Raw genomic sequence first — 13,002 nt, forward strand, 5'->3', positions numbered from 1 at the left:
GTCCTTTACTGTTTAGGAGACGATCCAAAGAGTTGAGTGCCTCTTAAGAGAGACTGAAGCAACTTAAGATAGTGGACTATATCTTAGAATTCACTGCGTTGGCCAGATTGGTTGTAGGCGCAGGGATACTGAGGAATCTAGGTAACTAGGGGTAGTTTACTTGGTCTCAACTATACGAAGTTAGTAGTGTCTTTGTATATAGGGTTAATTGTGAGCGCATTCAAAACTGGACTAGGTCCCGAGTTTTTCTACATTTGCGGTTTCCTCGTTAACAAAATCTTGATGTGTCATTTACGTTACTTTCACATTATAATTGTTTACGTAAATTACATAGTACGTTAATCCAAATCACTTGATATTGATCCTGTAGTATATCGGTCTTGTACCATAACTATTATCAAGTGATTACCTTGGTATATTGTATTCTCTCGACTTTGTCCATAAACGATCACTCAAGATATGCGGCTTATCGGTTGATATCGAAAAGATTGAGTGTACTCGGTACCCTCATCATTTCACTAATTTTATATCTTAATAAGGGCTACATGCGAAAAAGGTTTGGTATAACAATTATATGCATAAAATTTGAAACCGATTTTCCAACAATAATCTCCTTGATGCAAAGTTGTACCACTAACCAAGACAAACCAAAATTCGGTGACTACATTGGGTCAAACGTCTTATTTACATTCGATTCAGCAAGCCGTACCTGCCGAAACCGGATATTACTAGAAAAAGTCGAAGAATCTCAAATCATCTTTACCGTCCCATATTGCCTCACGAATGCGCCATCAAAACTGGGTTAAGGGGGTTTGGCGAATTGGGCGGGTTGAGCTAGTTGGTCTACTCGGGGTCAGCAAAAATAACAACTTAATTTTTAAGTTTCTCCTCCCTTCGGGCCAAACACCATTTCTTTCTCTCTTACAGTTTTTATTCATAGAACTCCTTTCAGATCTGAGTAGTCTGAGAGCTAACAGAAGCTCTGTATTTCTAACCTCCGATCTAACTGCAACCTTGGTAAATTTCTCATATTTTGCATAAATTTCATATATTGATCCCACTCATTCACAAGTACTTCTTCAAAGTTAAGATTTTTCCACGATCTTATTGTTCTTGCACATACCCTACAGTGTATGCGGAAGAATTTGTAATTGACCTGATTTTTTTCCTTTTCTTCTTTGATTTGATCTACGAGATATAAGTAGTTTTCGAAGATTGAATGGTGGATCTGATTATCAAGTTAACTAATTTTATGTTTTTATTGGAATCAGACTGAGGCATTGTTCGATTCTCAGCCTCTCAAAATGGTACGACGTTTCTTTTCCCTTTCTTTATTTGTTCTTCGTATTGAGTAAAATTGTTAGTATATTCTTAAGAGAGAACAACCTAGTCATGATTTCAGGGATTTTCAAATAATAGATAAGTTATGTTTTCAATACCAGTCTACTCAGTGGAGTTGTAAATTAGGGCACCATGTTGATCATTTTGGTTCTACCTTGCTTATTTGTTTATATAGTTGTCTTGCTTTCCTTCCTAAGTTGTTTAGTTTACTTACTTCGTTGACAAAAATAGATTACAATCAGGTATCACCCCGAACCTTGAGTGAGGGAATGCAAGTAACTTCCTCTTGTTGTAGCTCTTGTTTCTTTGTTAGTTGCAGTTGTAGCTCTTCAAGTAGTGTGGTGTTTCTTTTATTTTCCTGTTGTTTATCTGCTCTTGTTATGCCTTCCTTGCTATGAGCTCATGAGCATAGCGAGTTTTCACTAATGATGCTATAAAAGGAGGGCCTTTAGAACTCAAAGCCTAGGAAAGAGTGTGCAAAAATACCACATTGTGTATAAACTTTTAACTAACTGCTAAAATAGTTAAACCATGAAAATTTAGTATTTGTGCCAAGTAAATAACTTGAAAGGTTAGAACTTACGGATGCTGAAAAGGTTCATACTGTAAGGAAAGTGCCAATTCTCCAACACATTTGATGAGATGTCTAGGATCTGTATGTGGTTGATATCATCCTCCCATATCCATGTGGCAGACTATTGTGTGTGATTTTGTAAGTAAGAAGTCCTTCGCTAAGATAGAATTTCGACGCTGTATCAGTCATGAAGCCCAAAGGGTTCTGTATCTTGAACTCTGAACTTACTAAACTGGAGAAATCCTTATAACCCAGATAAAGGGATATTTGCATATCAAATTTGTTAATATTTATTTGCTACTTATCTTTTTTTTTGTGTTAACTTGTTTATAGGTGGTTCTTGCGGCTTCGATTATTAGTAAATCTGGAAAAGGTGAGATATTTGTCACAGAGAACTGGGAATTCGTATGCATGGTTTTTACAAGAAAAATATGCTGATGGTTTGCTTTATAGTTCAATTGCTTTGAAGTACATTTATTTATTTTCTGTGTAATGTGACCAACTGAAATATGTCGCTAATATATAGAAAATGGAAGCTTGACTTGAAAGATGATACCTTTCCCCCACTCATCTTACCACTGTTGTACATCATCTGTTTGCACTTGTTATTGCATGACATTTTGTTACTGCATGACATTTTGGTGTACTTTCGAACAAATTTCGGGTTCAGATTTGTTCTGTGCAAGTTTAGTCTTTCTTTAAAATTTACTTGTACATGGAAGGTGATGAAACTTAATAGATCCACTAATATTTACATTCGTTCACATTTCATATTATGTTTATTGCAGCACTTGTTTCCAGGCAGTTTGTAGACATGTCTCGCATAAGGATTGAAGGATTACTTGCAGCTTTTCCCAAGTTAGTTGGTGTAGGAAAGCAGCATACATATGTTGAGACAGAAAATGTGCGATATGTCTACCAGCCAATTGAAGCTCTATACTTGCTTCTTGTAACCAACAAGCAAAGTAACATTCTTGAAGATCTGGAGACCCTAAGACTGCTCTCAAAAATTGTATCCTTCTTACCGACCTATACGCTTTTATATGACTTTGGTGTTAGCCGCCAATATTTGGAACTAAACATCAAGTTTATATTTTCTTTTCCTTTTTATTAGTTTCTTATCTGATGGAAGGTCCAAGTTTTCTAAAATTAGGCTGAGTCAGGTTTCAGAAGGTCTAGTATGGCTGTTTAGATGAGGACTAGCATCAAATGATGGAGCTTTCTTATCTTCAGTGTTTCTTTTATCATCGTGCTCTGTTTAAAGGATTAAACAATTGCTTATCTGGAACCCTGATTAATTTTTTCTGCAATGCAGCCATAGTTGTGCCATTCCATTATTAAATAAGAGACTGCATTGCCAAACCCTTTATGTTACCTTTCATTAGATTTTCTATGGAAAACAATCTTTAGATCTGCATGTATTCATGTGAGTTATACTTTGTTTGAAGTTACTACATATTGTTATCGAAATGATTTCATCACGTGGGTTCCTTAATCTTGCTAGGTCCCTGAATACTCCCCCTCATTAGATGAAGAGGGGGTTTGCAAGTCAGCTTTTGAGTTGATTTTCGCATTTGACGAAGCCATCTCCCTTGGGCACAAAGAAAGCGTAAGTGTGACACAGGTTAAGCAGTATTGCGAGATGGAAAGTCATGAGGAGAAGCTACATAAGCTGGTAATGCAGAGCAAGATCAACGAAACCAAGGACGTTATGAAACGTAAAGCTAGTGAGATTGACAAAAGCAAGGTACTTTAATTATGCAACTTGATGAACTTGCCATATTTGTAGGTTGTCTGTAGTCGTCATTAAATTCCGGCGTGAGTTTGTTGTCCCTCTCTCTCAATCTTTCACATAATCTGGTCTAAAGCCCAATCTCCTTTCTGACTATGAGTCCATAATCTGCAGATCGACAAGAACAGAGGTGATAAGGGAGGGTTTATGTCGTCTATGGGTTCAGGAAGAATTGAGAATAGCTTTAGTGAAATGAGTTTAACTAGTGGTAGTGGTGGTGGTTTTGGAAGTGGTTCTGGGTTCGGATTGACTACTGAAGGAGACACCTTTTCCAATAAGCCTAAAGGTTTGTGCATTCACCTGCGTACATTTCGGAAACTTCATTGTGTACTAGCATACACGGAACTCCCAAAATATTCGATTGGGCATATGTTTTCAAGCAGGGATAGCTAATTGGATATTGTGTAATATGTTCCTTTATTTATTTATTTATTTATTCTATGTTTGTTCTTTCAGGTCGTCCATCTGCATCTGCCACTGCTCCTCCCAAGGGTCTTGGTATGCAGCTAGGTAAAACTAAAAGGGCCAACCAGTTCCTGGAATCTCTAAAAGCAGAAGGAGAAGTTATACTTGAGGATGTTCAACCTAGTGTTACTCAGTCTAGAACATCTGCTTCAGCACCCACTAATCCCATCACGTTAACTGTTGAAGAGAAGCTTAATGTGACACTGAAACGAGATGGTGGGGTCAGTAACTTTGATGTTCAGGGTACATTGCTACTCCAAATTCTTAATCAAGAAGATGCGCTTATCCAAGTTCAGGTACTATTCCCACTTTTACTTGACACTTACAATTCTAATTACTTATCATTATGTAGCAGTCTTTTATGCTTTTATTTGTACTGCTTATTTTGAATCCATCATATGACGCTTGGTTTGTCTTTGCTAGTTCTAGCTCTATTCTTTTATTTGTTTGTTTATTTGTTCTTCTAATTATCAGATTTCACCATATTATGTCTCACTAATTGTTTACGCTTATCTGTTATCTCAGATCGAAACTGGTGATAATTCAAGTGTGCTTTTCAAAACACATCCTAATATCAACAAGGAGTTGTTTTCTAATGAGAACATTCTGGGGCTGAAAGATCCTAACAGACCGTTCCCGACCAACCAAGGAGGTGATACTGCAGGTGTTGGCCTTCTAAAATGGAGAATGCAAAGCATGGATGAAAGCATTGTGCCGCTGACCAGTACGTTTTGTCTTTATATGTTCATATTGTGGCCGGTTCATCTATCTCTATTTTATTGTTTATTTATCTATTGACCTTTTTGCAGTAAACTGCTGGCCCTCTGTTTCCGGAAATGAAACCTATGTCAGCCTGGAATATGAGGCCTCGTCAATGTTTGATTTGAGAAATGTTGTAATTTCAGTACCTCTTCCTGCACTACGAGAGGCACCTAGTGTCAGGCAGGTTGATGGAGAGTGGAGGTGAGTGATGACAATGTACCCTTTCTTAAGCATGAGTTTGGGGAAAGGCAACTTAAGGATTTCCTTCTCGTCTCATCTCATCTCCCATAATAATTCTAGCAACGGGTAGCAGATAAAATTTTGAAGACAGAACAAGATGAGATTCACTTACAATAGCCAAAGTTGCAAGGTCGTATCAGTAGTTAAGAATTCAGAGAATGAATTAGAAAACATATTTGATCACTAGTATTACTGGGTAGTGTATGTCATACTCACAGATACATCTTTTTGTTCAGAACAAGCAATCACATTCATGTACATGAACTGCAATAGGTCTCCAGGTCATCTTCTATGGACCTAATTGTTTGACACGTAAAACATGCTTTTTTGAATTGTAGGTTCGACTCGAGAAGTTCAGTCTTGGAGTGGTCGATACTTCTTATTGATAACTCCAACCGCAGGTTAGTCATAGATTAACTGTTAATTAGTTCTCTTTTCCTATGAAACCAACTCTAATTAATTTCTTTTCCCGACTTTTAAACCTCGACAGTGGGTCGATGGAATTTGTCGTACCCCCAGTGGATTCTTCAGTATTCTTTCCCATTTCCATCAGATTTGCGGCTGCAAGTACTTTCAGTGAGCTAAAGGTTTGTCAATTTTAAACTTATGCTTTTCTTCATTTTGAGCTAAGAATTAGTGATTCTGCCCTTCGTATTTTGAGACCATGCACATTGTTTTGTTTGTTTGTTTTAGGTTCTCAATATCTTGCCGCTAAAGGGTGGCCCCGCTCCCAAGTTCGCCCAGAGAACACAACTGATCACAGAGAACTATCAAGTGGTTTAAGTTTTGCTCAGCTGGCCGTGTAGTTGTTGAATATTGCGTCTAAACAAGTCTTCTTCTTCTCTGTCTTTTTCCTTCCCTCATTTTCCATCTTACAAGTACTTGTATTCATTTTTGTTTCCTGTATTTTTGTCTTCAGATATATATATATATATATACCTACAACATTGACAATTTTCAGTAATATTAAGAATAACAAATACATGATTTTGATTTAGCTTATCCTTCTGTTTTCTTCTTTTTCTTCCCCGCGATTCTACAAGTCGTTTCTTCTGAACTAGATCATTTGGTATTTGTATTTTAAGCATTTCAAATGTTAGTCTTTGTTTTGAACTTATTGCAAAGTGATTAGTCCAAGGTGCCCCTACTGCTGCTGTCTTTGTGGAACCAAAAGAAGAAAAAAAATGGTTAACAAACAGCTTAACAAGTAAAACTTTATCCCATGTTGTATTATTCAACATAATTATAGAGAAGGAAACTAAGCGGCAGATGGACTAGCAAACTTTGCTGCCGACGGCAGCCGAGCGGGAAACCTATCAACTTCAATTTGGGAACAGACGAATCCGGCTTTTCTTAATCAAATTCTTTTGAGCGACTCTATGGGAATCACATTCCCACGTGTAATAACAATTTAGTTGGATTTTTCTTAGTTGCATGCTTCAAAAAAGAAAAAACAAGTAAAACTTCATAGTAGCGGCTCGCTTGCTGCACTGCTTTGATCACTATATGAATAATAATCGCAATCGCACGTCGTCTATATTGTAGACAACAAGTACAGGTTGAACCCGAGGGAGCGATAGAAATACTACAGCCAATATTCCTAAAAAACTAACCTGAAATGATATTTTGGTATTTTTAGAATTAAAAAATTAATTAACATGAATAAAAATAAAACAATTAACTAAATGCAAAGGGAAAGTCGGTTACTAGGGAATTTGGTTTCCACCTACCTAATCATGCAAAACTCATATTCAATCTCTAAATACATTCTCCACAAAATTGTTTCACTGTTGTAATTTCCTTCGCTTCTAAGTTGATAGTTCTAGAGATTTATTTATCAATCGCAAAGAATATCCCGTCAAATATTACTAAGCATGGCACATCAATTTAAAAGTATAAATAACAATGGAGCTATCTAACCAATATAAAGTTGCACAATATCAAATATCAATTATCAATCTATAAGCGTACCCCGTCAAAGAACCTAATCCAAACACGACGTATCAAACGGAAAGCATATTTAATCAATTCAATTATTTATGCAATAATTTACCACACAAATATAGAAGAAAATTACAAAACATTTAAATCATTATTTAGAGAATTAACATTTAAGTCTACCCAATCAAATTAGTTTTCGCCAAAAACGGTAGCTACAAACTTAGCCACACATAACTATGATGTCACGCAACCGTTTTAGTCTCTTCTGTTCTTCCATTGGCAGCAAAAATAACAACCACCACTCCCGGTTGTCAGCAGCAGAAAACTCACTCTAGAAGAACTATGATTTTGGGCATACTGAATAAAGACAAAAAATGATGTGAAATTAGAAAATCAGAATTCCCCTTAACCAATTTTTTTAATGGCAAATCTACCCTTTACGTATTAGTGTTAGTAATCTGGATTAGTGATTAAAACTTTTATTTAGTGATCAAGATAATTTTCAGAATTATAAAGGTTTGTTTAGATGAAAAAATTTGGGGAAAAAAAATCAAAGTTTTTATTGAGAAGGAGAGAAGGAGAAGGTGAAAGTGAGAAAAATTTTCTTCTTGATTCAATGGAGGATGAGGAGGGTCCTTTTTCATCTAAAAAACCTAGGAAAATACATATCAACTACAACAATGATCCAGAAATGGCTGATTTCTTAGATTATGAGAATGATTTTACACAAACTCAAACTCGAGATGATGATTTTTATGAGCCAAATCCAGATGATGAATACATAGATGAGGAACCCAATGCTTCTAACACACATGTACACTTCTATTTTATGTTTAATCTCACTTTTGTAGCTAGAAATCATCAAAAAATTTTATTTTTCATCATGGTTCGGAGAACCAGGACTATGTTCGGCTTAAAAATATAAGCCGAATCCACTAAATTGATGAACAGTTCGGCTAGCTGAATTTGGTAACGTTATTCGCCGAACCTTCATTTTCCAACTTCCAACCTATTTGCAAGATCCTAGTTCGGCTTATATTAAAGTCTAATAACAAGCCGAACTTATTCCTGAGAGTTAGGTTCGGTTCTCACTCTAAATATCACATCAGCCGAACATGATACTGATTTTCCATGAAACACTTAAGTTCATACATATTCAGGGGTTGTTCTAGGCTTTTTATTACATATGTTTTTTATTTTGCAGCCTTTTCATAGGATGAACCAAATAAAAAAGGTGGAAATTACTAAAAGTGTTAAGAAAGTGAAGTCTAATGATGGAGAATACCAAGGTCCATATTAAACTCATTAAAATCAATTAGATCTTATCTTCAACTTCAAGAGAATGAAAAGACAAACACAACGCAAAAAGAATGAGGTCATTCCGACATCGGACGAAAATGTTATGACCAAAACAAGATCGAAAAACTTGAGTGTGCAAAGAGAAGGTTCGGCTGATAACTCAACAACACGAGCTAGCCGAACCTAGAGCCTGCAAATCAATATTTTCGAAGTGTTTACAGAGAGAGGTTCGGCTTGAAAGTGATCTAATCGAGTCAGCCGAACCTGACAACCACCTGGGGTAAATTTCACTTCTCAGGTTCGGCCGGGAAGGTTTGCAAGGTATTAGCCGAACCTGACACTGTTCTGGGACGTATTCAATACACATTTTGGGGTTCGGCTAAAAATTGACATTTACGGTTTAGCCGAACTGTTCATAGACACTTTCAGGGTGAAATTTCAAGAACAGTTCGGCTCAAAACTCAACTCAATTATCAGCCGAACCCGCTAATGTAACCGTCAAAAACCCTAAGTTTTTAGCAATTTAACCCATTCAATCCATGAAAAACAACAAATAAAAGATTGGGTTTGTAGGGAATACCTTCTTATCCTCATTTCAGTATTTGGATCTTCAAATGGTTGAATTTCCGATTCAATTTCTGGTTCAGTTATAGTTTTTACACCTTCATCTTCAATTGGTTCTTCTTCTTTAATTCATGGATTGGAAGAGGATTTAGAACACCTGACGTTTGCTTTTTTCTTTGTTCGACCCATTATATAGTTCAATTTAAACGATGATCGAATTTTCACGAATCGATAATTAATTACAGTGATGAAAAAAATATTCTGAGAGAAAATGAAGGTGGTTTGGATGGAGGAAGAAGAAGAGATGTTTAGGATAGTTTGTTTTTTGATTTTAGGTTCAAGGGTATATAGGTAATTAAACTACCCAATAGACACCCCTTATAAGGTCACCTAGGATAGGAAAACTATTTTGTATGCCTTGAAAGTTTTTGATATGCCTAGAATCATAGTTCCTCTAGAAAGACCCCTGACGGAAGCCCCCCTCTCTGTCCTTCGTACATGTCTTTATAACCTATTTTTCTTCTCTTCACTAACTCAAAGTGGGTTCTCCCATTCACGGTCCAATACAGAAGATGCACATTTCACACAAATTGGCCCATGAGTAGACATTCACTTAGTTAGCCTGACGACGTTTGTTCTCCTGACACACAACGACGGCACACCGCTCCTTCACTTTTAATTAGTTACAAAGTCTTTTTTCTCCATTGCGCCTCTTATTCCATTGGGTCAAACCCGTAACTATGGTTCATATATGTAAAACATTATCCGTAACATAGTGGTTACTGAACTGTAATCATGTGATTGTCAAATCTTAAATCTGTTATCATTTTTAGAATTCTCAGGCTCAAGGTATGTGATTGGATTGAGAGAGAATGAATACCGAACTCCATCCTCTTTCTCGTATTGGTTGGATGAATCACGCGTTGCAGTGGAATGGATTGGGTCATAAGATACACAAGTTTTTTTCTTCCATTGCGCCTCTTATTCCATTGGGTCAAACCCTTAACTATGATTCATATATGTCAAACATTGTCCGTAACATATTGGTTACTGAACTGTAATCATGTGATTGTCAAATCTTAAATCTGTTATCATTTTTAGAATTCTCAGGCTCAAGGTTTACGTTCTCCTAAAGCCACTACTTTTTTGGTTTTTTTTTTGTTAAACATTCACCAAGACACCATAAACCACTGTCCGAGAGGGAATCCAATGAGACCATGGCCTGTAATTCTCACTGGGTTGCAAAGCACGCCTTGGTATTCAATTACAAAATATTCCCATTAATGAGTTTGTAGAAGAGTACTCATTGTTTGTCGACTCAGTGTGCTTAGATTTTCCAGTTAGGAGTGTGGTTAATGAGTGGTGTCATCCAGTGAAGTGGTAGTGGCAACTAAGATGTCATCCCATGAAGAGGTAGAAACACCTGCTTCTTCAAATTCTGAATCATACAATTATTAAGAAGAAAGAACAATGATAAAACTGAACGGCACAAATCTAAAATTCTGGAAATTGAATAACAGATAGAAATAAATTACAAACAGTGCTTAAAATAAACTAAAAGCACTAAGCTTATATAGAAATAGATTATAAATAGTGTAAGACTGACAGATTGGCAGTCAGGTTGCATAAAAATAAACTAAAAGCACTTGAACATGTCCCGACCCTCGGCACTAAGCTTAGATGCTTGAAGCAACTTCTTCTTTGGTGCTTTCAACTGTTGCAACTTCTTACGAATCTGCGCCCTGCACTTATCGTGCTCAACTTGTTTAGCTCGGGCTATTATCTCATCTGGATCTATTTTTGTGAAATCCAATGGCGCAGCTTCTGGCTTAGAGGCATGTTGTTTAGAAGAAGACAATTCACCAGATTTTCTCTCCCGTTTAAATTCGTCAAGATCAGTATCTTTAAAATCCAGCATTGCAGTTTTGTCCGTTATCCTTTTCACTGGAGGTTTCCTGTAGAGAAGAACTCTATCATCATCATCATCAAGGTGTTTCCTGGCATCCTCAAACCTGGTGCTCTTGTTGAATATTGGTCGACTCCATTTATCAACCAAGTCCTTGGCAAGCTTTCTATTACTCGCTGTCTCTTCATCAGATCTTGACAAGAACATAATAACCTTTCCAAGACCACTACTCTTTAGCTGCTCCCTCCTATATAATTCCTCTAAATCCATACGGAAAATCAGTTAATATCTTCAAAACTCCACTCCGGACAGTAATGTTGGGTAAGCTTCCATCAGGAAGGGGATCAAGCCAATTCTTGAGAAGTGTTAAGACCCCACGGTCTAAGAATTCTAATTGAAGTGGTTTCTTTGATAGAACATCCATCAGAAGAGGCAATTTCCCAAGTTTATTGATTGCAGGCTTATTATCTAAGTTCAACTCTGCATCAGATTCAGCGGCAAGTTCAAACTCTGCCATACGATGCTCAACAAACATACCCAATTCTTCAGCTGATTTCTCAGGTTTCTTTTTTCTCCTACCAAAACCCTTAAACAGCCTTTCCACTTCATCATCAACTTCTACTTTGGCCTTAACAGAAGCAGATCGTTCATTATCACTTTCATAATTGTCATCAGGATCTATACGAGTGTCGTCTATCAACTTATCATCACAATCTCCACCGGGAATAATAGCATTCCACAATTCCTTCTGAAGTTTAGAATCAACACCATTATCAACCCTAGTAGAAGAAGATTTCACCTTCTTAATCTTCTTTCCACTCCCACAGCCACTGGAATTTTTCCTCTTACGATCCAATTCACCCATGATTATTGATTAGTGATACTGAAAATTTAAATTTTGATTACTGGAGAAATCGCAATTGGAACTATTAAGGTTTCTACAGAGTTTGTAAGGGAGATGATTAGAAGACAAGCATATGTGGGAAACAAGAGGAAGCAATTGGGATTTATAGAGAATCGGCGGTGAAGATTTAGAAATTTTCTATTCCTGTTTGGCACCAGATTATACGCGTTTACCGAAACTAGAATATGGGCACGGGCTCAGATTACGCACGTAAGTAGTAAAAAGTTAATAAACAAAAACTTCAGAGTTCAAACAACTGAAATTATTATTATTTATTTTGATTACCAAATTATTGTGAAGTAAAATGACAGTACTTGAGTTTGCTAAATTCCAATATAATATGATTATCACAGTTCCAAAAAAGGAAAAAGAAAAAAAGCTAATAGATCCTCACTATTTAACCGAATAATTTTGTTCGTCAGCTTGTTTCAAACATTAACTATATACCAAGTCACTTTTGACATTTGTTGCTGGCAACGTAGATATCTAAAGATTCCTAATATTCTAAATCTCTTTGATTCTCGTAGAAGCAATTTAAGCTAGCTCAAACGATAAACATCCCTGCATTCCTCTCCGTACTATGTAGAGCATCATCTACGTGAGATCTTATTCCTTCTTCCTTTGATCCCATTGTCATCCAAAAGAAAGTTGTTATTATTAGAGCACTGCTCGATCGAACTCGCAGGCGTTGATATCTTAAGCTTGTTTGTCAAGTTTAGTTGCCAAAACAATAAGTCTTGATTTCTAGTCTACTTATAGCTAAGTCTCGGATTAGGATAGAAAGTGTAGTTGAGCTTTAGACTTAACGGCGTTCATCAATTGAAAACGGAGAACTACTAAGGGGAGCTTGTGGAACTTCATCAACAAAAGGTATGTGGAGACTTGAACTCATCTATCACTCAAAAGTCTATCTACTCTATCTCCTATTTGAGACAAAAGTCGTATAGCTATATAGACTTCAATTATACACATTTGATATTTCGAGCTGAGTTTAACTCGCTTACATATTTCTCGAAATATGTGTTGGTAAGCTTTCGCTTTAACCAAGTTAATCTTATATTCTTGACAAAAGTCAAAAGATGATCATGAGTAAGTCGCCTTGTAACATCTTACATGATTTGCGTGAGACAGTCATTTGATGTAGACTCAGAATGTTTCGTATTGATCATTCGATCACTTGAAAATTGCTTTGAAGCTAATAGTTTGTGTGAGAC

The 13,002-nt window shown here is 36.5% G+C and overlaps 1 protein-coding gene and 1 pseudogene across 1 annotated transcript; one reads left to right on the top strand and one right to left on the bottom strand.

Moving 5' to 3' along the window:
- The first annotated feature begins 798 nt into the window (after positions 1 to 798).
- LOC113348755 (coatomer subunit delta-like) lies at positions 799 to 6,176 on the top strand. Its single transcript, XM_026592614.1, has 12 exons — positions 799 to 1,017; positions 1,272 to 1,307; positions 2,249 to 2,288; positions 2,704 to 2,927; positions 3,420 to 3,662; positions 3,822 to 3,993; positions 4,164 to 4,468; positions 4,698 to 4,896; positions 4,982 to 5,135; positions 5,513 to 5,575; positions 5,665 to 5,761; positions 5,868 to 6,176. The coding sequence occupies exons 2-12, from the start codon at positions 1,305 to 1,307 to the stop codon at positions 5,955 to 5,957; spliced, it is 1,590 nt and encodes a 529-aa protein (XP_026448399.1). The 5' UTR covers positions 799 to 1,017; positions 1,272 to 1,304; the 3' UTR covers positions 5,958 to 6,176.
- A 4,276-nt stretch (positions 6,177 to 10,452) lies between these two features.
- Positions 10,453 to 11,970, bottom strand: LOC113348756 (annotated as a pseudogene).
- Between the last annotated feature and the right edge of the window lie 1,032 nt (positions 11,971 to 13,002).

The sequence above is a fragment of the Papaver somniferum genome, chromosome 2, assembly GCF_003573695.1.
Source record: "Papaver somniferum cultivar HN1 chromosome 2, ASM357369v1, whole genome shotgun sequence".
In the NCBI taxonomy this organism is placed as follows: Eukaryota; Viridiplantae; Streptophyta; class Magnoliopsida; order Ranunculales; family Papaveraceae; genus Papaver; species Papaver somniferum.

What these genes read in the sequence shown, in the direction of transcription:
- LOC113348755 (XM_026592614.1), top strand. An exon ending in GTGAGATTGACAAAAGCAAG is followed by an intron (nt 3,663 to 3,821) that starts GTACTTTAATTA and finishes CATAATCTGCAG; the next exon opens with ATCGACAAGAACAGAGGTGA. An exon ending in ATTGATAACTCCAACCGCAG is followed by an intron (nt 5,576 to 5,664) that starts GTTAGTCATAGA and finishes AAACCTCGACAG; the next exon opens with TGGGTCGATGGAATTTGTCG.